The 21,578-nt window shown below is 40.2% G+C and overlaps 5 protein-coding genes across 6 annotated transcripts; 3 read left to right on the plus strand and 2 right to left on the minus strand.

The window, feature by feature from the left end:
• Positions 1-56: 56 nt before the first annotated feature.
• Positions 57-3,467, minus strand: nedd8l (NEDD8 ubiquitin like modifier, like). Its single transcript, XM_020650869.3, has 4 exons — positions 3,309-3,467; positions 752-799; positions 573-655; positions 57-485 (listed from the first exon to the last, which is right to left on the minus strand). The coding sequence occupies exons 1-4, from the start codon at positions 3,324-3,326 to the stop codon at positions 362-364; spliced, it is 273 nt and encodes a 90-aa protein (XP_020506525.1). The 5' UTR covers positions 3,327-3,467; the 3' UTR covers positions 57-361.
• Positions 3,468-4,006: 539 nt separating this feature from the next.
• LOC109997300 (zona pellucida sperm-binding protein 3) lies at positions 4,007-6,429 on the plus strand. Its single transcript, XM_020651725.3, has 10 exons — positions 4,007-4,261; positions 4,350-4,534; positions 4,608-4,711; positions 4,880-4,971; positions 5,061-5,241; positions 5,326-5,428; positions 5,509-5,597; positions 5,931-6,022; positions 6,104-6,189; positions 6,289-6,429. The coding sequence occupies exons 1-10, from the start codon at positions 4,198-4,200 to the stop codon at positions 6,298-6,300; spliced, it is 1,008 nt and encodes a 335-aa protein (XP_020507381.2). The 5' UTR covers positions 4,007-4,197; the 3' UTR covers positions 6,301-6,429.
• A 1,701-nt stretch (positions 6,430-8,130) lies between these two features.
• On the plus strand, positions 8,131-10,319 carry LOC109997244 (zona pellucida sperm-binding protein 3). The gene is made up of 10 exons (XM_020651659.3): positions 8,131-8,270; positions 8,368-8,534; positions 8,606-8,709; positions 8,811-8,899; positions 8,991-9,171; positions 9,284-9,389; positions 9,515-9,600; positions 9,763-9,854; positions 9,941-10,017; positions 10,201-10,319. Exons 1-9 carry the CDS (start codon positions 8,168-8,170, stop codon positions 10,003-10,005), a joined length of 993 nt encoding a protein of 330 aa, XP_020507315.3. The 5' UTR covers positions 8,131-8,167; the 3' UTR covers positions 10,006-10,017; positions 10,201-10,319.
• Positions 10,320-11,204: 885 nt separating this feature from the next.
• On the plus strand, positions 11,205-16,044 carry LOC109997359 (RING finger protein 212B). 2 transcript variants are annotated; one of them, XM_029280215.2, is made up of 13 exons: positions 11,205-11,276; positions 12,482-12,605; positions 12,727-12,779; positions 12,853-12,927; positions 13,205-13,311; positions 13,409-13,511; positions 13,596-13,624; positions 13,729-13,769; positions 13,871-13,895; positions 14,644-14,707; positions 15,396-15,453; positions 15,583-15,613; positions 15,716-16,044. In XM_029280215.2, exons 2-13 carry the CDS (start codon positions 12,506-12,508, stop codon positions 15,789-15,791), a joined length of 762 nt encoding a protein of 253 aa, XP_029136048.2. In that variant the 5' UTR covers positions 11,205-11,276; positions 12,482-12,505; the 3' UTR covers positions 15,792-16,044. The 2 variants fall into 2 exon arrangements, 1 of the variants encoding a protein (XP_029136048.2); XR_010666320.1 differs by lacking the exon at positions 15,716-16,044 and having other exon boundaries at positions 13,871-14,707; positions 15,583-15,609.
• Positions 16,045-16,148: 104 nt separating this feature from the next.
• On the minus strand, positions 16,149-21,134 carry homeza (homeobox and leucine zipper encoding a). The gene is made up of 3 exons (XM_020650597.3): positions 20,676-21,134; positions 19,848-19,931; positions 16,149-19,483 (listed from the first exon to the last, which is right to left on the minus strand). Exon 3 carries the CDS (start codon positions 19,455-19,457, stop codon positions 17,475-17,477), a length of 1,983 nt encoding a protein of 660 aa, XP_020506253.1. The 5' UTR covers positions 19,458-19,483; positions 19,848-19,931; positions 20,676-21,134; the 3' UTR covers positions 16,149-17,474.
• Positions 21,135-21,578: the final 444 nt, after the last annotated feature.

Consider the following 21,578-nt stretch of genomic DNA (forward strand, 5'->3'; position numbering starts at 1 on the left):
TGGTGTCTGTGTTTGGAGTGTGTAAGTGTGTGCTGCGTCAGAGGACCACGCTTCAATCAACTTCACCATTTATTCACAAGCAAAAAAAAGACCACAGTGATGTAAAACTGTCTTTTGTACAGCATGGGTGCCTGCATCAACTGGTCAAACTCAGAATGCCAATGTGGGTTTACAAAAAGAAAGAAAGAAAAACGTCTACATAGGAATCAGAACGTCCTTTTTATCTTTGTTGCTGTTGGTGGATTTTTGTATTTGCTGCGGTCCGGGAGCGTGGGATGTCAGATCTCTGTGTTGTAACATGGTTAGACTGAGACAGACACCGTAAGCATTGGCACTCAGCCGGCCAAATCACAACAGCCAATCAGGACAAGGAGGAGAGGAGTGTGTGGGGCCTGTGGAGCGTAGAGCCGCCTCTTAGCGCCAACACAAGATGGAGCACAGAGCCTCCCTGGATCTTGTAGTCTGCAGCCGTCTTCTCATCATTCCTGAGGGGCAAAAGAACACAGGAGTGAGCGCGTGATGGTTCAGGAGAGATCTGCAGTTCAAGGTAGTTCATGGTGGGGGGAACTCACATCTGTTTTCCACTGTAGATGAGTCTCTGTTGCTGTGGAGGGATCCCTTCCTTCTCTTCCACCCGTTCTTTAATCCGCTCCACCTTCATTAACACAGAAAAAACAACAACATTTAGAAGTCGTAAAGCTTCTCCAGAGTCTTTTTTTTTTTTTATCTCACAGGGAAAATCTTTAGTCACCTTGTCTGTGGGCTCAATGTCGATCTCTATTTCTTTTCCAGTGAGAGTCTGAAACATAACGTTGACATGATCAATAAGAAACTTTGGTACAACATAAGAAAAAATCAAACCATAACGATACCTGCTTCAATAGCACGGCAGGTAGAGGTGGGGAAGAAATTGATTAATGTAAAAATCAAGATTCTTATCTTCTATAATTTAAAATCGATTCAGAACATTCCAAAAACCTGCTTTTTTAATTATTTTGGGCTAATCAGTCACGAGCTCTTTAACTCAGAAGAATACCAAATAGAGCAACAATAAATGTAGCCAGTCTCACAGATGACTGTTAAAGATCCTGAAGTATGTACTCATTCATAAATAGACTTTGAATCATGAATTGTTTTGAATCAAATCGTGAGAGACCCAAAGATTCCCAGCCCTAACAGCAGGTAATAAGACCAAGACACTCATTGTTTGGTTGTTTCTTGTTTTGGATTCACAGAAATTGCAGGAAAACGTTTAGATAACTTCAATATATTTGTAAAGTTTATACCATGTCCTCCCCTCTGCTCGCTGACTATGTGACATCCACGTAACTTTCACATGTAAATGAGATGAAAAGAACTTGAGAAATGTCAGTATTTGCCGCCCTTCAAATTCCCTCTCTCCCTCAAGAAACATGACTGAAGGTCTGTAGGCATTTTAAAGCTTTGGTACTTTTCGGTTCTATTGATCGTTGAAAAATCAGAGATTGTATCGGTTTAACACACAGTATCCAGAAATTATTGAAAAAAGATTAAAATTGTTGAAAACTTAATTACTTAGTTTTTTAAACAATATTGTCACAGTTAATGTTTTTCACATGGCCACACGTTGTATTTTCACAGCTGTTAGCAGAAAAGGTTCTATCAAGCATGTAAAAAAGGGATGACAATGATTTATACAGGGCGGCTAGTGATTCATTTTATTACCGATTTATTGTAAAGCCATTATACATGAGGAAATGGGAGACAAAAAACCTTGTCACACTCAAATGTTACTAACGGGGCCTAAATAGACGTCATTAGAAGTGCTGTTCCTTTCATAACCCTGACTTTAAATGACAGCTGAGTTTTCATGTGCACTGACTCGCCCTCCACCACTCTCTCACGTTGCTGTTGAGTAAGTAATGCTTCTCTTTCTTAACGCTCCTCTCTGTGGGACAGAGGCTACTCCACAGCTGGGACTCACCCCTCACATATTCAGGACTGCACTGACCCATCCACATTCAAATCACACATCACGACTAGTTTATACAGTGTTAGTTATTTGACCTGTGTGTAAAGTCTGTTCCGATCTTTTTATTTTTAAACTAATGCACAGTGTCTGTGTGCTTGAAAAGCGCTTTATAAATAAAAACTTATTATTTTTTACTCTTGGTGCAACAACAATAACAGAGCTTTTTGTTGTTGAGTAAGATTTGGTTCGCTTAATCATCAAGTAGAGTTTGTCTGTGTTGAAATTGAACAGACCCAGGGACAGAAATGGATGTAGAGATGCTGACTTCACCTGCTCAATGTGAGAAAAAGACACAATGTGCGATAACATCGTTCAGTATTGCAGTGACGACGTGAATCGCAATAAATAAACAGAAAACTAAAAGAGTGCATATTAGCCAAAAAAAGCAGTTTCAATGTCTATCTACTGTTTGTTTCTTTTCATCACACAACACAAGTGTTTACATGTCCCTCCTGTTTCTCAAATAAATTGGCACCAATTAATCAACCCTCAACGTGGCCCTCAGGTCAATTTTTTACACATCAATTAATTGAAAACATGAAGAAATCTGCCATGAAATCATAAAAAAAACAGAAATATGTCCATAATAATATTTGATCACTGGTATATGTTGAGTTAAATTTGAGACATAATCGTTTTTGTATTCTCTGGCAGTGAGAATTAAATGAATGTGGCCCCCTGCTGTGACCCATCCCTGCTCTAAGGGGAACTTTGGGTACCATGGATTAATATGGTGTGAACACAGAGTATATACCCACTTATTGTTCAGTCTCCATGGGGTATCCACACTCTGATTCACACCATTGATGGATTGGAAATATTCAGCAGTAGCAGGTATGAAGGGACGACCCTCCTAACTCTGTCTATACACACTCACTGGATGAGCCTCTTAAAATAAGAGTATATCCACTTCTTTAAGCAACACCACACCACGTATGTGAACATCCAGCCGGTTAAACACATGCTGACTCTGCTCGGTGTGTTTAATTGTTCCTCAGTCCTCTCAGGTTTTGTTTTGGAGGCTAACCTGCTGATGAAGTTTAGCAGGCTATCAAATAACAAAAGCTCCCGACCGGCGCCCAAAATAGAAGCATGCCAAAAGCTCGTTGGTGTCCAAACATACCCACAAAGAAATGAAACCAATGTCAGCAGAGTGTGAATCACATGTGAACAAGATTTAATTATAAAAACCCAAAAATAGATTAAGCGGACTGGCCAGTGGTGTTAGCATGCTAGCCAGCGTTAGCATCTAGGAGCCGGCGTAGAAGTAGAGCCGTAAATAAAACAATGTTCTTACCTTAACTTTGATCAGCATGTTGACTGAAGAGTGAATTTATATACTAAAAAGTGTAATCTGACCAAAACACTTGGTAAACTAGCGAATTACAACCTGCTCGTCTGGATGACTTGAATTTGCTTCCTGTGTACACAACTAAGCGATCCGGACTGATGTGACGTCAGAGCGCACGGAAACAAGGTTCCGCTCTATCAAATAAAGTCAGCTATTCTCTTTTTTTATTCCTCAACACTTACGCAGTTTAAAAAAAAAGGTTCAATTAAAATAGATATTTTAGTAGAAAACTGAAAGAAAACCCCGCTTAAATGAAACGAATGATAGTGTTTTTGTTATTGTCACTATTATGCCCTTAAAAGTAAGTACTAATGTTAGCCATCGGTTTTTGAAATATTTCTGTTAGTTTATTTCATGACAGTAAAATAAACACATACAATACACAAAAAGCACACATGCTCACATGTTCATTCAAAATAACACAAAGAGTTACTAGAACTTGCACTTGAGTGGTTTAATCAGAATAATATTGTTTTAAAAAGGAAACCAGTTTTGAGTGTAAAAATATTAATCTGTGAAATAATAGCTGTTAAATGAGAAAAAACACAACATCTGCCAGGTAACATATGAGAGGTATAATGAGTAAATTAATATGGAAACACTAGTGAATTAAAATTCAACTTTAAACAAAACTTAATTAACGTTTTACATTTCAACCCTGTGTTTAAAGTGAAGGGAATACAAATACAACTGTGAGAATGTTGAAAAACACCACAGAGGAAGAAGAGAGGGGACTAAATGCTGTGCTGATCCCACACAGATGTTGATCATTCAGCTAATTTGTCAGGAAGTCTATATATTGTGTGAGCTCTAGTGGGAGCAGGGTCCTTCAGTCATGGTGACTCATCTCTACCTAGGTGTGATAAGCGTGGCTGTTTTTGCAACAGTTGCAAATGCAGGTAGGTATCTGTGTTATGTGTGCTATTAATGTTTTTTTGGAACATTTAATGTGGAGAAACAGGGGTCAAAATTAGAATTTGTTTGCAGAGATCAATGTTGTCTGTGAAAAAGACTCTGTGAAGATCACATGGAGGATCCCTGCAGAGGGCGTGCCACATGCAGCTCGTCTGTTCCTGGGAAACTGTATGGCATCTCAGTTTAAAGTTCTGCCCACCGGGGAGGGCGAAGCTCAGTTCAACTACAAGTTTGTTGACTGCAAATTTACAAAACTGGTAATCTTGTGCCTTTATTTCACTAAAACAGTTTTCAGTCACTCCTGGAGTCCTAATATCTGTTTTTCTACAGCTGAAAGGAAAGAAGCAGCTTTTTCAAAATGAACTGACCTACAGGCCAAAAGCAAAGGGTCAACCTGCAGCGTTTGTGTATCCCATCGAGTGTGTTTATAAAAGGTAAGGTTAGCACTGTATTTATCTTTGAATGCACAAGACTCATACTGTTTAGATGTCATGAGTTATTTCCTGCTTTAATGTTGTGAGTTCAGCACAGATTTATCTTATCTGTTTTTGGACACTGAAAGCTGAAATGACTGCATAGGAAACACTAATTTTATATTTCAGGCCTGAGGGCTGGGTCCCCCCTTTCCTGAACCCTGGATCAGGACTTTCTGAAGGTCGAGGCGGACTGGTCTTCCACATGGCGCTCCTCGATGGTACATTTTCACACTGCTGAACACAGCTTGAGGATAAGAAAGACATTTCAAACATCTTTACTTACCCCCCCCCCCCTCCCCCCCAACAGAGCAATTAACTGGTATAGCAAAGACTAATATCATCCCGCTGGGCTCCTTCATGCCGATATGGGCGGCAGTGGAGCAGAAGTCCCATCAACCCTTGCTGCTGCTCATGGAGGAATGTTTGGCCACCACCACTCCAGAGCTGCAGCCTAATAGCCAGGTTCACCCAATCATCACCAACAAAGGGTAGGCTTGGATGTAGATGTGTCTTTGAGTTGTTAAAGAATTAAAATTTTTAAGCTAAGGTAACATTTAAATTGAATCCCTCAGGTGTCTGGCGGAAAGCATGACGGGGAACTCAAAGTTCCTCCCTCGGTACCACTCGTCTTCTGTCGTCCTTTACCTGCAGTCCAAGTTTGGTCTTGGACAGGAGGTGAGAGGGGGTTTAAAGATCATTGTGACAGAGAATATTTTGAACATAACCATTTTGAACAAGGCTGATGTGTTCCCTAGGTTTACATTCACTGTAAACTGGTCGCATGGGATCCACAAGTTCTAGATGAAAGCAAGAAGGCCTGCCATTATGTGAAGCCAGACATGAGGTAAATCATAAGACTGGATTTGCCATGACTTGAAACATGTTAACATTTGATTGAGATCATGAGAAATACAAATTATTTTCATGTTCTGTGCTAATGCAAAACATAAACTATTTTGTGCCGGTTGGCCTAACGGATAGCTTGCTCGTCTGAGATTTAAAATCCTTTCCCAAATGTCATTCCCCACTTTCTCCCTCTCCCAGTTACTGACTATAGCCACTGGCTCATTCCAATAAAAGCATAACGTTTGAATATTAGTGATTAAAGAAAAAAACATGGCTGTTTAAAATTTCTCAGTATCCTTAGATTTCAATGACTCTCTCTACGTCTGCTCAGATGGGAACTACTTGATGACCCTGCTCGGAGCTCCATCTGTAGCTGCTGTGACTCAACCTGCAGGTCTCGCTCCAGAAGAGGAGTTGATACAGGTAGTAATTTTTCAAAAAAAAATCTGAGGGAGTTTTTCTTTGCTTATTTCATGTTTCCTTGAGCCTCTTGTTCCCTGTCAGACTCCCGTGGCTTCAGTTACAATTCTGTGTTGGGACCTCTGATCATCGTGGATCCATCTGACTCAAATGCTGACAGCATGTCTAAGGTCTGTCCCTAAAACTGTAATGATGTGCCATTAGGGTTTATGGAGTGTTTCCTGTTTAACACTGGATGTGATGACTGATGTTTAACATTTTCTCGACAGAGTCCATTGTAAACTGAAGGATGCGCTTATGATCGTGCGAAACAGGAGAGCCGGATGCAGACAACCTCAGCATCCCGACTAATACTTGTTGTGATGTCAGCTTCCATATGCTCTATTAAAACCTCTGCATTAGTAAATCTGGTTAAACTCCTGAGATTCTGTTTTTCCCCCCCCTCTGTGTAGCTGTAGTCTTTTTGTCCCTCTGCTCTTGAAACACACTTGAAACTGCTGCTTTTTCAACACTTCACAATTTCTATGGAGGTGATTAGTGATGACAAAGCTAATTTGAAAATTCAAATGCATTAACAGAAATGCTTTTTAATTTTCAGAATGAGTGCATTATTTGACTCAAAAATAAAATTATGATTAATTTCACGTTGCGTTTTCAACTTAGAAAATGCACATTCTCTGACTAAATTAAAATGACATTTGCTTTATCATTTAAAAAAAAAAAAAATGCCCTGATAAATTTGTATCACAATTGAAATGAAAATACAGTGAAAGAAACACGTTTTAATTTTCAGAATATAGGTGCATTATTTGACCTATATTCAGTCATCCAGTTTGCATTATACTTTTGCTCTCTATGTATGCATATTGTATGATATAATTCAAATGAAAACGAAAAGGTCTTTGGCTTTTTGTTTTCAAACTTGCCGTGCTAAAAGTGATTGATTAATTAATTCAAACCAACTCAAAAACGAAATGGCGACGTGGACAGTGCAGGAAAGGCATGTCAGACTCCAGCTCCCAGGCAGGCGTTTTTTTTTTCATTTGAATGATGTCATACAACATGCATAGAGAGTAAAAGTATAATGCAAACTGGATGATTGAATATTCATTGTAAATATAGGTCAAATAATGCACCTATATTCTGACAATTAAAACACGTTACTGTATTTTCATTTTAAAATGAGCTTTTTCATTTGAATTATGATACCAATTTAGTGGGGCATTTTTTGAGAATGATAAAGCAAATGTCATTTTTTTTTTCTTTATAATTTAGTCAGAACATGCATTTTTGAAGTTGAAAACTAAAATTCAAATAAATTAATCATTTTATTTTTGAGTGAAATATTCTGAAAATTAAAAAGCATTTCTGTTAATGCATTTGAATTTTCAAATTAGCTTTATCATTTGAATTCTGATCACTAATCGCTTCCATAAAGGATCACATTTTAAGGAATTATCTTGAACTAAAACACAAGGATGGAGACTTTCAAGTCCTACATTCACATACTGAATGTTTTGATCAAGCTGTTGGTTCTCTGTATTGTCAAATGAACTTGTCCAATATCATGTCGACTAACTTGATTACAAACTTGGGCTTCACACTGAAAGAGCTGCCTGAATTATTTGTCCTGTTATGTAGATGATGTGACCTTGAGGTAAACATGACTATCTCTGTGGTTTGTGATTTAGATGATGTACAGTAGCCTCTGCATTGGGGAAACTGATATTCAATTTCCCACCAAGTCATTCAATTCTGATGCAGTACTTTCACACTGAGGAAGCATTGCATCGGACTATTTACAACTGAGCTCTAAAAAGAACATGTGTCTCAACATGGTGAAAAATGTTCTGTCTGTTACCGCTTCAGTTGAATGTCTATCACTTCATAAACATAAAATCAACATGTAACCATTAAGAGACAGTGGTTATGTAGTTAAAAGATGATAAAACCACAACTTTTCTAAAATGTAAGAAATTACAATTATATATCAAACAGCATGACATATTATTTCATAATACATATGCTGCTGATCAAGGTTCACCTCAAATGAAATCCTTCCCAAGCTGTCTTGCATCAGGCTGATCATTGCTGCGCCTGAGATCGTCAGGTGAAAGAGATTGTCTTAATTGAGGTTTCCTAGTTAGAATGAATAAAACCAAACACAGCAATGATAACAAGTGTTCAGTCATGATGATGTCTATAGGTGTACTGCTGTTCAGCCTGGTAGCTGCCATGTCAGTATATGCAGGTAGTACTGGAGTGAAAGTCAGGGTTTTTGGTGTTTGTCAGTGAAACGAAAGTCCTTTGTGTTTAAACTTACGGTGTGTGTGTTGGAACCTTTTCAGACATGAACCTGGACTGTGGGCCTGGTTTTGTGACCGTCGTGTGGACAGAGCACAGAGCTCAGGTTGACACGTCACTCTTTCGTCTTGGGAACTGTTACCCCACCAGCCTGTCTGCTAGGGAGGCTGTTTTCAATGTGGATGTCAATGATTGTCACTTCAAGAGACTGGTGAGCTGCTGACTGATCTGCCAATTTAAACTATATTTCCTACAGCTGCTTGACATGTTTCTCTCTGGTAGGTTACTGGTAATCAGATGACTTACACCAATGACCTGGTCTACATTTCCTCTCCTGATTCTCACATTGCTCCCTTCACTCACCCGGTCGTCTGTGCCTATGAGAGGTGGGTGTTCAATCAATCAAACCAATGTTAAGTGGTAATCACTTCTGCAGATGTTTGTGTGTAAATGTGTTTTTTTATTTTTTTTTTATTATTCTGTTCAGGCCCAAAGACTGGTACCCCATGATCTATGACCCAGTGTTTAACACATATGGTGACGGAGAGCTGGTGTTCCACATTGGACTAATGAATGGTGGGTGTCAAACATGACCTCATGGGGAATTGCAGACTTTGTGCAGGAACTCCTGCAACTTAAAGACTTCGTTTTTCATGTACTGCTTCAGATGACTTCTCAGGCCCGGCTGAATCCACCAGCTTCCCTCTTGGCTCCTTCATCCCCGTCATGGCCAGTGTGGAGCAGAAAACCCATCAGCCCTTGCTGCTGCTGCTGGAGGAATGTGTTGCTTCAACTACACCAGAGCTGCAACCTGGGAGCCGTATGTTCCCAATTATCACCAATAAGGGGTACGTTTGCTACTGTACGAAAGCAAAAAGGATTTTTTTTTTTTTTTTTTTTTTTTTTTTTTTTAAAAAGCTGTAGAGAAAGTGAGTAACACCGACTGTGTCAAACCTGCAGATGTTTGATGGACAGTAAGGTAGCCAGATCACGATTCGAACCAAGGCAAAAATCTTCAGAGATCCACCTATCCCTTCAAACCTTCAGATTTGCTCTGGGAGAGGAGGTATGCTTTATGTTCTGTTAATACTGCATGTGCATTTTTCAAAAGCTGGGCTTTATTATTTTTAGTAATTTAAAAATGGTGGCACTCAAATGTGTTGCCAATGACGATCTTGTCATCCTCAACAGGTTTTTATCCACTGCCAACTAGTCGCTTGGGCTCCCGAGCTTCTTGACCACACCATGAAAGCCTGCCACTATGTCAAGGATTACGGGTGAAATATCAGAGTTTCAACTACATCTGAATACAAAAATGAAGTGCTGTTTTCAAGAGCTGTAACATGACGAATTCAATTCGATGAGTCTTATCAACTGAAGTTGGAAATCTGCTCAACGTTTCTTGTTCATTATCATCCCTCAAACCTCTTTGAATTCAGTTGGGTGCTGCTGGACAATCCTGACTACAACAATCTTTGTGACTGCTGTGAATCCAGCTGCAAATCCAGGAGGAGGAGGAGTACAATATCTGGTATTTATTTGTATTCTTACTCGCATGAGTCCGCTTTTTTTTTTTTTTCCAGCTGTACTGAAGTTGTTTATTCTTGCTTTCAAAAGGGAACCATGGAATAATGCAGAAAGCTGTGCTTGGTCCGTTGACCATCACTGATGTGACGTCCTGACGTGTCTTTGGGGTATGATTAATTTACCTTGTAATTAAAGGCAGATAATTTGTTAATGGCAAGATAGAGAGAGATATATATATATATATATATGGCGTAAGAAGTTCTGTATTTAACTTTGAAAGGAAAAGCAATAATGACTTGACACAAACACTCACTTTTTCTCCATATTTTACAAAGTGTTTCTCCCCACAGGCCTGGCTCCATGTCAAGACTGGTTCCTTCTGAATTTTGTTTTTATTCTTGGTTTAAAGCTGAATGCCTGCCTGTATCTACATTTCAGATTGTAATATAAAGATGTTGCAAAACACAAACTCACTTGGCTCCTTGATTAATTTGGAAGAGCATAATGTTTCTGACAGTATAAACATCTTGTCAGGAGCTTCATAAATGAGAAGGTAAAGGTGGGATTTCTGAATGAAGCAGTTTTGAATATATAGCTATTACCAAGATGTCTTGTAGTACTTGACCTTTCGCTAACCTGCTTATTTGTACAATGAGCATCTGTAATTCTTACAGCCACTGTCAGGGGAGAAGATCCTTTAAACTTATTAAGCCATATCTTGACACTTTTGACAGGCTACATGGAACAACCATTTCCTGTGCTACGAAGACCAGGGCCATGACTTGGATAAAGGTGGATGGACTGAATTAAATCACACCTAAAATGTTGATGAATGGTACTATAGATGCATAATCACTTTGAGGCATGCAGCCAACACTGTGAACCCATTGGGTGAAGGAACCATGTTCCAACAAGAGCTATCTCACACACAAAACCTTGCCAAGGTATCTTGTTTCATATACCTGTATTTTTGAGAAATTAAAGCCTTGTTGATTTTACCAGATAATTGAGACCAATAGTTCTCACAAGGTGACTGGCTCTAGAGCAGCAGCACACACAAATGTTACATGATTAAATGGGTTACAAAGTAAAAGCAAATTATTAAACTGTGCAAATTACTTTGAAAATGAAGTGCAGTTGTTATGACAGGGTAAGAATTACTGGCTAGGCTAGATCACAAATATCTCTTTTTACATTTACCTTACTCATAAACTTCACCTGAGTGTTTAAGGATGACGTTAACCATTCAATTGAAAAACTTCTGCTTATTAACAAATCAACACAGCCGTAAATCACTGACTGTACGTCACTCCGCCGATCAACAGAGTGGAACTATCGCGAGAGGAGGAGACGCGCGGGATTTGAGCCGACTGAAAAAGTTCAGTCCAGAGAACTCCCACTAGTTTAACACTGAGAGGAGCATAATGTAAGTAATTATAAACAACACAGAATTAACGAGTGGCAGACGACCATTTCAGACAACTCCTGAAAGTTGTGTTTATTTCTTCGACCTTTGTTGATGAATATTCATCTAAACAAACAAGGGGATTTGACCGTTTTAAGCTAGCGAGCAAACCCGGACGGTTGGTGGTCTATAATAGTTTATTTTATTATTATTATTATTATTATTATTATATTACAGTATATTCTGTTTTGTGTGAAGTGGTATCTTCAGTAGATAATTCATACAAATGCTGAACTGGTTCAGAGTTTGGGTGTAAGCTTTAAATCTTAGGTTTTTGAGTTTTAGTTTAAGTCCTAATTCTTGAGTTCAGGTAATAAAAATGTTAAAAACATTTAACTGACAGCAGTATACAGAATAAACCTCTATAGTTTCATTTACCTTTAGCATAGTCATCTCAGTAAGTTCAGTGACAAACAAAAAGTCAGACCTGTGGTTGTTATCAGTCTCCATTGTGCTGTTTCTCAAGTGATCCAACACACATTGAACCCCTACAGTACATTATAATATCTCATTTCTGGATCAAAAATGTAAATAAACAGGTTGTTTGGTGTTCATGGATAGACTTTGTAAAAAGGAGACTTTTCCTTTTGGTTTCAAGAGCAGGCAGTGCAGAAATGCCTCAGGTGTTCATTCACGCCACAGTTTGTGAAAGAAAATCCAATTGTATGGCAACTCATCCTTCTTTCTACTTGATTCATTACATCAGTCGATTACTCTTAATGAGGTTTTGGTCTCAATATCTCCATTGGGGACCTGCCAAGCATGATAGAGTCATAGCATCATGTCTCAGTCCTCCTGTCCAGACATGGTCTCTCCTGGCTAAAAAACAAACTAGGATGGCAACAGCAAACATGCGGGTCTTGAGGGTCCAGGCTGGTAATCTACAATCCAGTGAGGCTATGTCAACATTGTGTACATCATTTTCTTTTATGAAACATTGCAGGACCTTTCCTAAACTGTTGCGACAGAGATACAATGATGTTTAAAAGATTGTATCATTATCATGATTCGCTGTTTCCTCTGAGGCCGAGTCAAAATATAGGAAAACAACCCCGTACTATATATACAAAAATAATGTGATGGTGTTGTCCTTCTACTTATTGTCATTTTGTGTGATATTTGTTGTTACATATTTACATCTGTGTATTGAAATCTAATGATTGCAGACAAATAAACCAGCAGAACTAGAAATGGACTGGTTCCACTGCAACCAGTGCTTCACGAGGAGGGGGTCCAAGTTTGCCGTGTCCAGCTGTGGCCACATCTGCTGTGAAGCATGCATCAAAACTAGTAAGAAAAATAATCCACTTCCTGCCCTGAATGATAAGTTCATTTTTAAAAACTATGATTACCAGACATTTCAAATTAAGAATGACTTTCTGGCTTCTTATGTCTCATCCTTTCCCCACAGAGCAGTGCAGCATATGTGGAACGAGCTGCAGTTATTTGCCCATCACAGAGGAGGTTGGTGAAGTAACTGTCTGAGACCACCACGAGAGAATGACCTTATTTAACATAAACGCCTTCTTTCTTTCAGATGAAGCCACAGGAAAAGGTGTTTTTCAAGGACCCTGTGAAGCTCATCCAATCACGGCTGGAGCACATTTTGCAGGTCCGTCCCTCTGTGCAGCGCTCGCCCAAAGCTCCCTCGCTGTTGCCCTTTTAATTGCAGCACTAGTGTGTTAAATGTCAGAGCAGTCAGTCAATTAATGAGTCATTCGACAAGAGACTGCTGGAGTCACAGTGATAGTTGACAAGGTTAAAAGCATCATTTAGGATTTATGTAAAATCATTTAGGATCTCTGAGTTACGACACCAAAGTCAGTGTTGATTGTTATCTTTTTTCACTTTTTGAAATATTTGATGTTGAGGTCTTCATTTCCGCCCAGGTTGCCCTTTTTCAGCGATCACAGATGGAGCGAGTTACAGCGTACTTCAAGCACAAGTCTGTTGAACTGGACAAGCGTCTGAAAGAGGTCACCGAGCAGAGTTACAGGTGATTTTAGTCGGTCTTTTAGTTGTTCTGCTGTGGCTGTATAAGTATAACCTCCCACATAGTACAACGCAACTCTTCCTACGTCTGCTATCATAAGGCAACTCTCCGAACTGAAGAGAGAGAATGCTGACTTGAAAAAGCGGCTTTCAGAGCTGAAGAAGGAGACCGCTGAATTGAAGAAGCCACTTTCTCAGAGGAGGGTAAGTGAGCCAACAAAAAAACAAAAAAACTGTTCAGGTTAAAGGTGTGTGTATAATTAATCAAGCTTGTTCTGTTTGTAACAGATTTCTCCAGGACAGTTTCTAATGGAAGGGTAAAAATTATTTCGATTTGAGGACCTTCTTTTTTATTTTTCAGTAGTTTCTTCAAAGTCATTTTGGACGATGTATTTATAACGTTTTGTCTTTTTTTTTTTAGTTCTCAAAGAATGTCCCTTCCCGTCGCTGTCACGTCTCCAGGTAAACCTGTTGATAAAGTAATGATTGTTTCAACTGTTGTTTGTCATTTTATATTTTTTTAATCAAGTTGATGAGTGTTTACATGTTTTTTTGTTACCTAGTTACCCCTCGCTCCAGGCCGATGAGGTATGTATTCCATGTTCCTGCTATTGTAGAGTTTGCGCTTAATTTCCACGATTATGAAAACAAGAATATCGAGATTAAACAATCGCTTTTCCGCGTGCCATGTTGCATCGTGTTGAATAATGGTGATCTCAACATCAATCTAAATAATCTTGATTATGATTTGTGCCATAATGGAGCAGCACTAAGGTGCACTATGTGGTACAATCACTCAGTTTACATTGAAGCATGCTGTTTGATATGAACGTTTATTAGGCCCAGTGGATTCAGGTTTTGTATGAAGTTGGGAAGTAGAAAGCCTTGATTACATTCAATAAAAGTCCATGCAAATCATTAGAAGGTTTCCCTGAGTCCCTCTATCTTAAAGGGATTGGTCTCTTGAAAGCTACAATCTCACCATCCAAGGGGCAAGAGGGGTCATGGAAGTGTCAGAGAAAAAGAGTAGTGTGAATATAAGCTCTGCCTTCACTGTCCAAGACATCAACTGACTTGAACACCGATGGAAGATTTTGAATCAATGTGCTAGACAGCTCTCCGCCACCATACTCAAACTCCAAATGAAGGAATATCATGAAGAGGAATGGTGTTAATCCCTCCCGAAGGGTTCAGTGACTTGTATATTTAATGACAAAGACATGATGGCTCCAAACACTACAAGACATTTTCTGGTCATTTGTCTGACTCTACACTTTACAGTTAAAATGTGAAAATATGTCATAGTTCAACATTTGGTCTCTTTTGTTTTTCGCAGTTTAGGCTCAGGAGAAACGCAGGGGTGGGCCAGAGATAGAGGTCCTAGTCTGTCCTCCCTCATAGTAAGTCTTTCAGTCCTCATGTTTGGAGGACCTACTCTAAAGGAATAACACAACTGACCTTTTTAAAAACATTCCTGAACTCTGTGTCAACATTTTCAAAGACCCTGGTTGACCTTATTAGAGCTTGGCAATAGAAACTAGCCATTAGGTGTTTTCGGACCGCAGAAACTTTTTCATAGTTCTAGGAACTGTTGGAACACTCCGCCTTTTTTTATTGATTATGCATCGCAGGAACTATGAACTTTTTTAGTTCCTAGAACCCCGTTTTGAGGAACCCATGGTTCGTAGTCCGCAGGGAAGACCCTAGTGAATAGTTCCACTTTGAAAAAGGCCCCAGAACAGTTTGGTTTGAAAACAACTATTGTCAACTCAAAAGCTTTTTTTCTCTAGCTTTACAAGAGGTTTTGATTTCCCTGTCTCAGCTCTTGTGTTTATGAGCTCAGTGGATTTAAACTTGGTAATTTAAACTTACTTACTTGGTAAATAACTAAAACCCGCAGATGGAACTTCTAAGTTGACCTTAGGTTGAGATGTTTTCCTGTCAAACTACAGTTTCCAAGGTCCAGAATCAGGTCCTCGTTTACATGAAATATTCTACTACAAACTTACTTTACAGCAGAAATCATACCGTCACACCTTGTGTTACTTATGATTAAAGGAAAACTTTGACCTTTTGTGTTTTTGTCAGACTCCTGGATCAGCTACGTCGATTTCTAGTCACAGTTCTCTGCATGAACATGTATACAGTAAGTCTGGCCATCACTCAAACTCTTGTTCTATGATTAAATCAAATAAATTCACCATGCTTTATTAATTTAGAAATAAAATGCAGTGTATTTTTTAATTCAAGTCCCTTTCACCTCTGCTTTATAAAGGAACACCAACATCCTACAGAACTTCTACGAGGTAAGAAGTGATTAGCAGAAAAACGTCTGCAATGAAACCTGCAATCTAATCAAAATGTTCTTGATGTACTCGCTGGGTCAATCTGTTTTTTTCCATCCTCAGAACTCAGCGTCAGACTCCTGATGTTTTCCAGCTCCAGTTTATGAGTGGATTATCAATACTGTCACCCAGGCATTAGTGACAGAGGTCTCTAATATGTTAACACTTTTGTCATTTAAGGAGTCGTTAGCGGAATATGTTCATCACTGTCACATCTTTGTTTGGTAAAGGTATTTTGTAAAAACACACAAAGGACGTTTTTCTGATTTTACAAAGTTGTTCCTCTGTCAAGATATTACAGTACTGCAACATTACAGTACTGATAGACTCGTCATGCATGATTCCTGGAAATGCAATCTTTATCTGCAACTGAATAAAAAATTGTTTTTGCAGAGACATTTCACAGCTGCTGTTTTCTCCTACAAACCCAGAGTTATCAGCTAGACCTAGCCGGAACAGCCATAGCACGCAGAAAAAACACAGCTTACACACGTGATTATAAAGGCAAATCCTTTACTGGTTTCCAGTGACACAATTGTGCAAATGAGATCAGGAAAATACATTGAAAACACCTGCAAAGAAAGACATTAAATGTTACATGACATGTTCCTACAGCATGACATTGCATTCACTTTTCATTACTAATAGAATGAGCTTCCACGATATTGAGGTCATTTGACCTTTGCCAAGACTTTTCTAACAAACTAAACTCAAACGTGACTCCGTTCAAAACTCACCTCACCCTCTGGAGGTCGATGACGCATGTCCATTAAGAGTTTTTCTCAACTCATAACTTGATGTACAATTTTTGTGCTGTAATTTGGAATATGAATTGACTGTTATATTTCTGCTTTGGATTCAAATGCTTTGCCTTTGCAGACCCCATCAGTTATGTTTATGTCTAGTTTACCTACGTCTTAAATCAACAAACTCACACCCTACACTCAGACATGAAACAGATGTAGCCCAAAATACTGACTGAATCAATATGTAGAAATTGAAAATGGCATTATTTACATCTGTATGACATCTGCATGTTTCCTGTACTGTGAGCCTTGACTGTTTGAAGGTGCAGGGAGGTGTATCATATTCAGACAGTTCATACAGAAATGACTTCAGTGTTTATCAAATTGGGAATGTAGTTTTTCTAAGTATGCTTAACAGTAGAAGATGTACTACACTGTTTTCAATAAGCGTGATAATAGATTAAGAAGGACACTGTTTAGATAGAAATTAAACTTTGGTGAAAGAATTGGGTTTAATGAAAATAACGGCTTCAGGTTTCACAACCAAGTGCAAGATGTCGATTTAAAGTGTACATGTCCAGTGTGCTTTCTATGACAAGGAATTATTGGCTGTTAAGGAATGATTACACACAGTGAAAAGTCGACAAATCCATCAACAGACATTTGTTCTGGAGGAGTTACACACAGTATCTGCTATAGTCAGGTACCAAAGGTAAAACCAGTTTAAATTATACTGCTACAATAGCATACTAAAAATATCTGTGACTGTGATAGCTAAACAAAAATAATGAGCTCAAAAAAAATAAAGCAAACCAGTGTAGAAGTTTCTGTCCTATTTACAGCAACACAGGCAGCACACTTAACAATTCAAGTCAAAATATATTAGGATAAGCAGGAAATGCAGCATGTACATAAAAAAACACAAACCTCTCTTTATTTGGCTTGTACTGGGAAGACTGGATGTTACAAACCTGCTGAATTAAAGCAATTAAAACCAAACTAATGACTATGCTTGTTGGTGTAAAGAACGTGAGTTAATAGCCTTAATACAAGTTCTCAGGTCTGCTTCCAGTGTGTTAATCAGTCACAACGGGTTCTTGGTCTGTCACCACGGCGTCCTGAGCAGCAAACCAGTCTCGCACTTGCTGGTAGCTCATTCTTGATTTCTTGCATAGAGAATCAAGATCTTTTTCATGAAGTTGTCCTATTGAAAGATAGTATGTTTCTAATGGCTGGATATCTGGAGAATCAGTACTTCTTCCATTTGCTTGAGATTTTCGTTTGCGACCACCCCCCGGCCGAGAAGCTGTTCCACCTCCGTTAGTTAAACCACTGCTGCTTTGCTGGACTGCCAGGTCTGCCAAGAACTGGTCGCGGACCCCTTTAACCCAGCGCAGCTGGCCGTTTTTAACCGCATAACGTGTGTCACCAAACCACTGAATAACGTCTGCACGGGGTAAAGCTGTAAGCTTCACAAGCTCAGTGTAATCTTCACTTTTGGGCCACTGGCAGCGTAAGAAGTGTTGCTTTAAAACATCCAACTGCTCCTTGGTTTTTCTTGGTCGCCCAGCAGGAGTGAGAGCAGGGGATGTGGATGCGGATGAAGAAGCCCCTGTGAAGCGAACAGGCGTTTCTGAGGGACTGGATTTGGCTGAGTGGGCTTTCTTTGATGTGCTGATGCTCTTTGAAAGAGGTTTACTGGGTGACGTAGACAGTGGTGGGCTGCCAGAGGGGGAAGAGCAGGGAGAGGATTCCAATATTTCTGATGGTTCCTGAGGAACGTCTGGCTCAATCTTGCAGATCTTGATCAGTTGTAAGGGTTGTTCTTCACTTTGTTCGCCATCACCAGAAAGCTCCTCCATAACAACATAACTTTCTGCATCAAGGACCCGTTCTCCAAACGCTTCGATGCTGTTTGACAAAAAAGTCTGAAAGAAATGGGAATTTCTTATCCCGTTGCTGCGGACTCCTTCCTGGCACTTCTCCCCATTTAGTGGATGAATCTTTTGCGTAATAAGTGAAAGAGGTTCACTTTGTTGATCTTGTTTACCTCCGACTACAGTCTGCTGAGAGTGAGTTTGGGCTGCTGCCAGGCTTCCTCGGCCAACCCTAAGCTGATACCGGCTGTCGCTGAACCATTTACGAATGTCGTTACGGCTCAGCCCAGTTTCTTCCTGCAGGCGCCTAAGCTCCGTCTCTGCAGGCCAGTTCTCTTTCAGAAAGCTCTTTCGAAGGGCAGCAAGCTGAACTTTAGTCTTTTTGTAGCGCCCATGACGATGTTGTTGTGTCGATGACAAAGAAAGGTCAAGGGAGACATCAGCAGCTGTACTTGCTGGTGTGTCTGCTGGCGGGCGGTAGAAATAAGAATCCTGAGGAGGAGGGAGGGTGGAACTGAAACACGGGACAGTGGATTTGGCTGGTTTATAGGAATCTGGTGACTCACACTTTGGTTTCTTTTTTTTCGGAGTGAAGCTGGGGAGAACGACCTCTATTGCACTGCTTTCATCATCCTCAATTACCAATTCTTCACAACTTCTGCTCTTGCTCTTCAGCTTTGCTTCCTCATTTGTTTCAGTAGAGTCATCAATAAGCTCGGGCACTGCCAGCTTTTTCCGCGTCTCCTCGATCTCCTCTGAGGACCAGCTTATACCATATTTAATCCTCTGCACCATAAACCACACCTTCACTTTGTCCAGTGGCAAGGCACATTCCCGGGCCAGGGTGTTAATCTCACGGGATGATGGATATGGAAATAAATTGAAGGCCTGAACAAGCTCTGGGATTGCATCAAGTTCACGGGTTTGGTCTGACTGTGTCCACACCAATTTCAGTCCCTCGGACACAAGAGGCAGGCACACAACGGAGTTGTGGTTGGTGGTGAAACTGGCCACACCACTTGCGCTGCTTTCATTTGAGCTGACAGAGTGGTCCAAATCCTTGGGGGAACATTTTTCTTCAAGCTTTTCTTCACATTCTGTCTTTGTAGCTTTCACTTTAAACGACTCGTTCATGACCACAAGAAGTCCGTTTCTGCCATTACGTTCACTGTAAGTTGCCATCTGGGATACCAAAGAGGTGGCCTCAACTACAAAAGAAACAAATATGCTGATTTTAGTACCAATGTTTTTACTTATTTCAACTCTTAAGATGTTTGCATTTAACAGACGAGGCATACAGTTAAGAGCTTTTTGTTCTCATTCAATCTCAAAGTCAATTATCTGACAGCTGTTTCCCCTCCCCCACTACTTTGCAACTCCTAGTTCTGAACTCCTATTGAAACTAGTCGTAGCCCAAACTCTGTCCAGACTGGGTACCCCTCCCCCAAAGTGTGGGGACTAACTTTTGTTTTGTGTGAGTGGGTGGGGGGAACAGGTCGCAAAAGGGTGGGAGCGTGGGGAATGGGCGGGGGGGGATCTATGAGAAATCCATCACGGTCTACTTTTTCTCACCCTTTCCCAGTCAGGCTTTGTTCCAGTCTCCCAAAGTGAAGTGTAGCCTCTTCACAAACCACAACCAGATACCACAACAGAAACCTGTGGAAGAGGAAACGACTCCGTTAGTCACATTCGAGTCAGAGTCGAGTCACCATACAGATCAGGATTACACATCAAATACTCTTTATGAAAAAAAGTTGATATAGTTGTAAGTTAGTTTTGAAGCAACAGGTGTTAAACACAGAGAAACACCACATATAAAATGCCAGTTTTCTTGTAAGAAGGCTAAAATAACCAACCAATTTTGATTAATATCTTTTTTTTTGTTGACATTATTTGCATTTATTACCTAATCGTATTAATAGGATGTTGGTAGCGACATATGTAACCGTGTATGACAAGTAACTTCCCCTTTTTAATTAAGTAGGAAGAGATTTTGTGACAGCTGAAGAAATGCGGCGTATTAAGTACGATTACGCCACGGCAGAACATTTGGGTCGCTTGAGCCACGAAAGAAATGTAGCAAAGTGTAGCAGAAACATAGACAAACAAGTATGAAATCACCGTGTTAGTCATACGTGATACATCAAAAAAAACCCCGCGGGTATGAGGTCATGCGGCGGTCCCACCAGTGTCTCATGTTTTTACTTTCACACTGGAGTAGTTGAAATTGTGTATCTTCGTTTTAGTGTAATGAAAAGCTGTAGAAGTTGCTCCAGGGGGGCAAGTAGCAGTCCAGCGACTCCCCCCCCCCCTTTATGGCGTACTAACTAAAACACTTCACACTGCACAGGCGCACTTCACCGTCAGACACGCTTCACTGAAACATAAAAATAAACTTACCCACTAAGCCAAAACAAGCCTTTTCTTCCCGAGGTCCGTGTGTGCGTAAAGACGAACGAAACCCGGAGTTTCCCACCCCCCTCCCCAAGCCACACTCCGCTTTTTACAGCCGAAGTTTAGAGGAAGAGCTGGGAAACAATACCGTCTGTCTGCCTGTTTGACCCTTGTCTTATTTATCAAGCTCCTCGACGGATTACGGTCAGCATACAAAGATGCGAGGCGACCAAGTTTGTCGCCTTCCGTAGGAGTTAGGTCCCCGAATCAATCCGGCCGAAGAGCGCACAAATATCTCAATCCGTGAGATTTAGGTTTGGATGATGAGTCGCCGTTACTTCTCCCCCCCTCCGTCCAAAAACCGTGGTTGCTTTTGTTCTTTAACTGAGAAGTGTTTTTTTTTTTCTCTGTCCGGCCAGATCGAGGCGAGGCGGAGCCGAGGACCAGGAAGCCCACAAGGCCCGACTCTCCCACAGTGACGGCGGGGTGGGTGTGCCAGTCTGAGAGCTGGCCGTGGATTGGTGGGAGGAGGCGCCTGTTTAATAAATCCGTGGCAGTAGGCTAAACAGTTTCACGTCAACCACCCACTGGTCACCCCCCGAAACCAGACAAACAAACATCTCTCATGATTTGCGATGATGTTCTAGGCTACGTCTTCTTCTTCTACTGTCTTTACCAAGAGCATTTAATAACAAAAAGTGTAGCCTACAGGGAGTTGTAGATTGATAGGCCACATGTCTGTGGATCCTAAAAACAGTAAAAACGTAATATTATACTCCTAAATTAACATAATAAATAATTCCTGGTGCGTTCAAGGTCAGATTCTGATCTTTTTGTACCAAGTATATCTGAAATTTAAAACTTTGGCTGAAAAAATAAGTTGGGTGACAGCATTCTCGTATCATTTTT

Source organism: Labrus bergylta, chromosome 4 (genome assembly GCF_963930695.1).
Source record: "Labrus bergylta chromosome 4, fLabBer1.1, whole genome shotgun sequence".
In the NCBI taxonomy this organism is placed as follows: domain Eukaryota; kingdom Metazoa; phylum Chordata; class Actinopteri; order Labriformes; family Labridae; genus Labrus; species Labrus bergylta.

Bases quoted from the DNA above. Each gene is read 5' to 3' on its own strand.
- nedd8l (XM_020650869.3), bottom strand. The intron at 656-751 runs GTGACTAAAGAT...GTGTTAATGAAG, and splicing joins ACATTGAGCCCACAGACAAG to GTGGAGCGGATTAAAGAACG. The intron at 486-572 runs GTGAGTTCCCCC...TTTGCCCCTCAG, and splicing joins ATCTACAGTGGAAAACAGAT to GAATGATGAGAAGACGGCTG.
- LOC109997300 (XM_020651725.3), top strand. From the start codon at position 4,198: ATGGTGACTCATCTCTACCTAGGTGTGATAAGCGTGGCTGTTTTTGCA. The intron at 4,712-4,879 runs GTAAGGTTAGCA...TTTATATTTCAG, and splicing joins ATCGAGTGTGTTTATAAAAG to GCCTGAGGGCTGGGTCCCCC. The intron at 5,598-5,930 runs GTAAATCATAAG...ACGTCTGCTCAG, and splicing joins TATGTGAAGCCAGACATGAG to ATGGGAACTACTTGATGACC.
- LOC109997244 (XM_020651659.3), top strand. From the start codon at position 8,168: ATGAATAAAACCAAACACAGCAATGATAACAAGTGTTCAGTCATGATG. The intron at 9,390-9,514 runs GTATGCTTTATG...CATCCTCAACAG, and splicing joins GATTTGCTCTGGGAGAGGAG to GTTTTTATCCACTGCCAACT. The intron at 9,601-9,762 runs GTGAAATATCAG...CTTTGAATTCAG, and splicing joins CACTATGTCAAGGATTACGG to TTGGGTGCTGCTGGACAATC.
- LOC109997359 (XM_029280215.2), top strand. From the start codon at position 12,506: ATGGACTGGTTCCACTGCAACCAGTGCTTCACGAGGAGGGGGTCCAAG. The intron at 12,780-12,852 runs GTTGGTGAAGTA...TCTTTCTTTCAG, and splicing joins ATTTGCCCATCACAGAGGAG to ATGAAGCCACAGGAAAAGGT. The intron at 14,708-15,395 runs GTAAGTCTTTCA...TGTTTTTGTCAG, and splicing joins CTAGTCTGTCCTCCCTCATA to ACTCCTGGATCAGCTACGTC.
- homeza (XM_020650597.3), bottom strand. From the start codon at position 19,457: ATGGCAACTTACAGTGAACGTAATGGCAGAAACGGACTTCTTGTGGTC.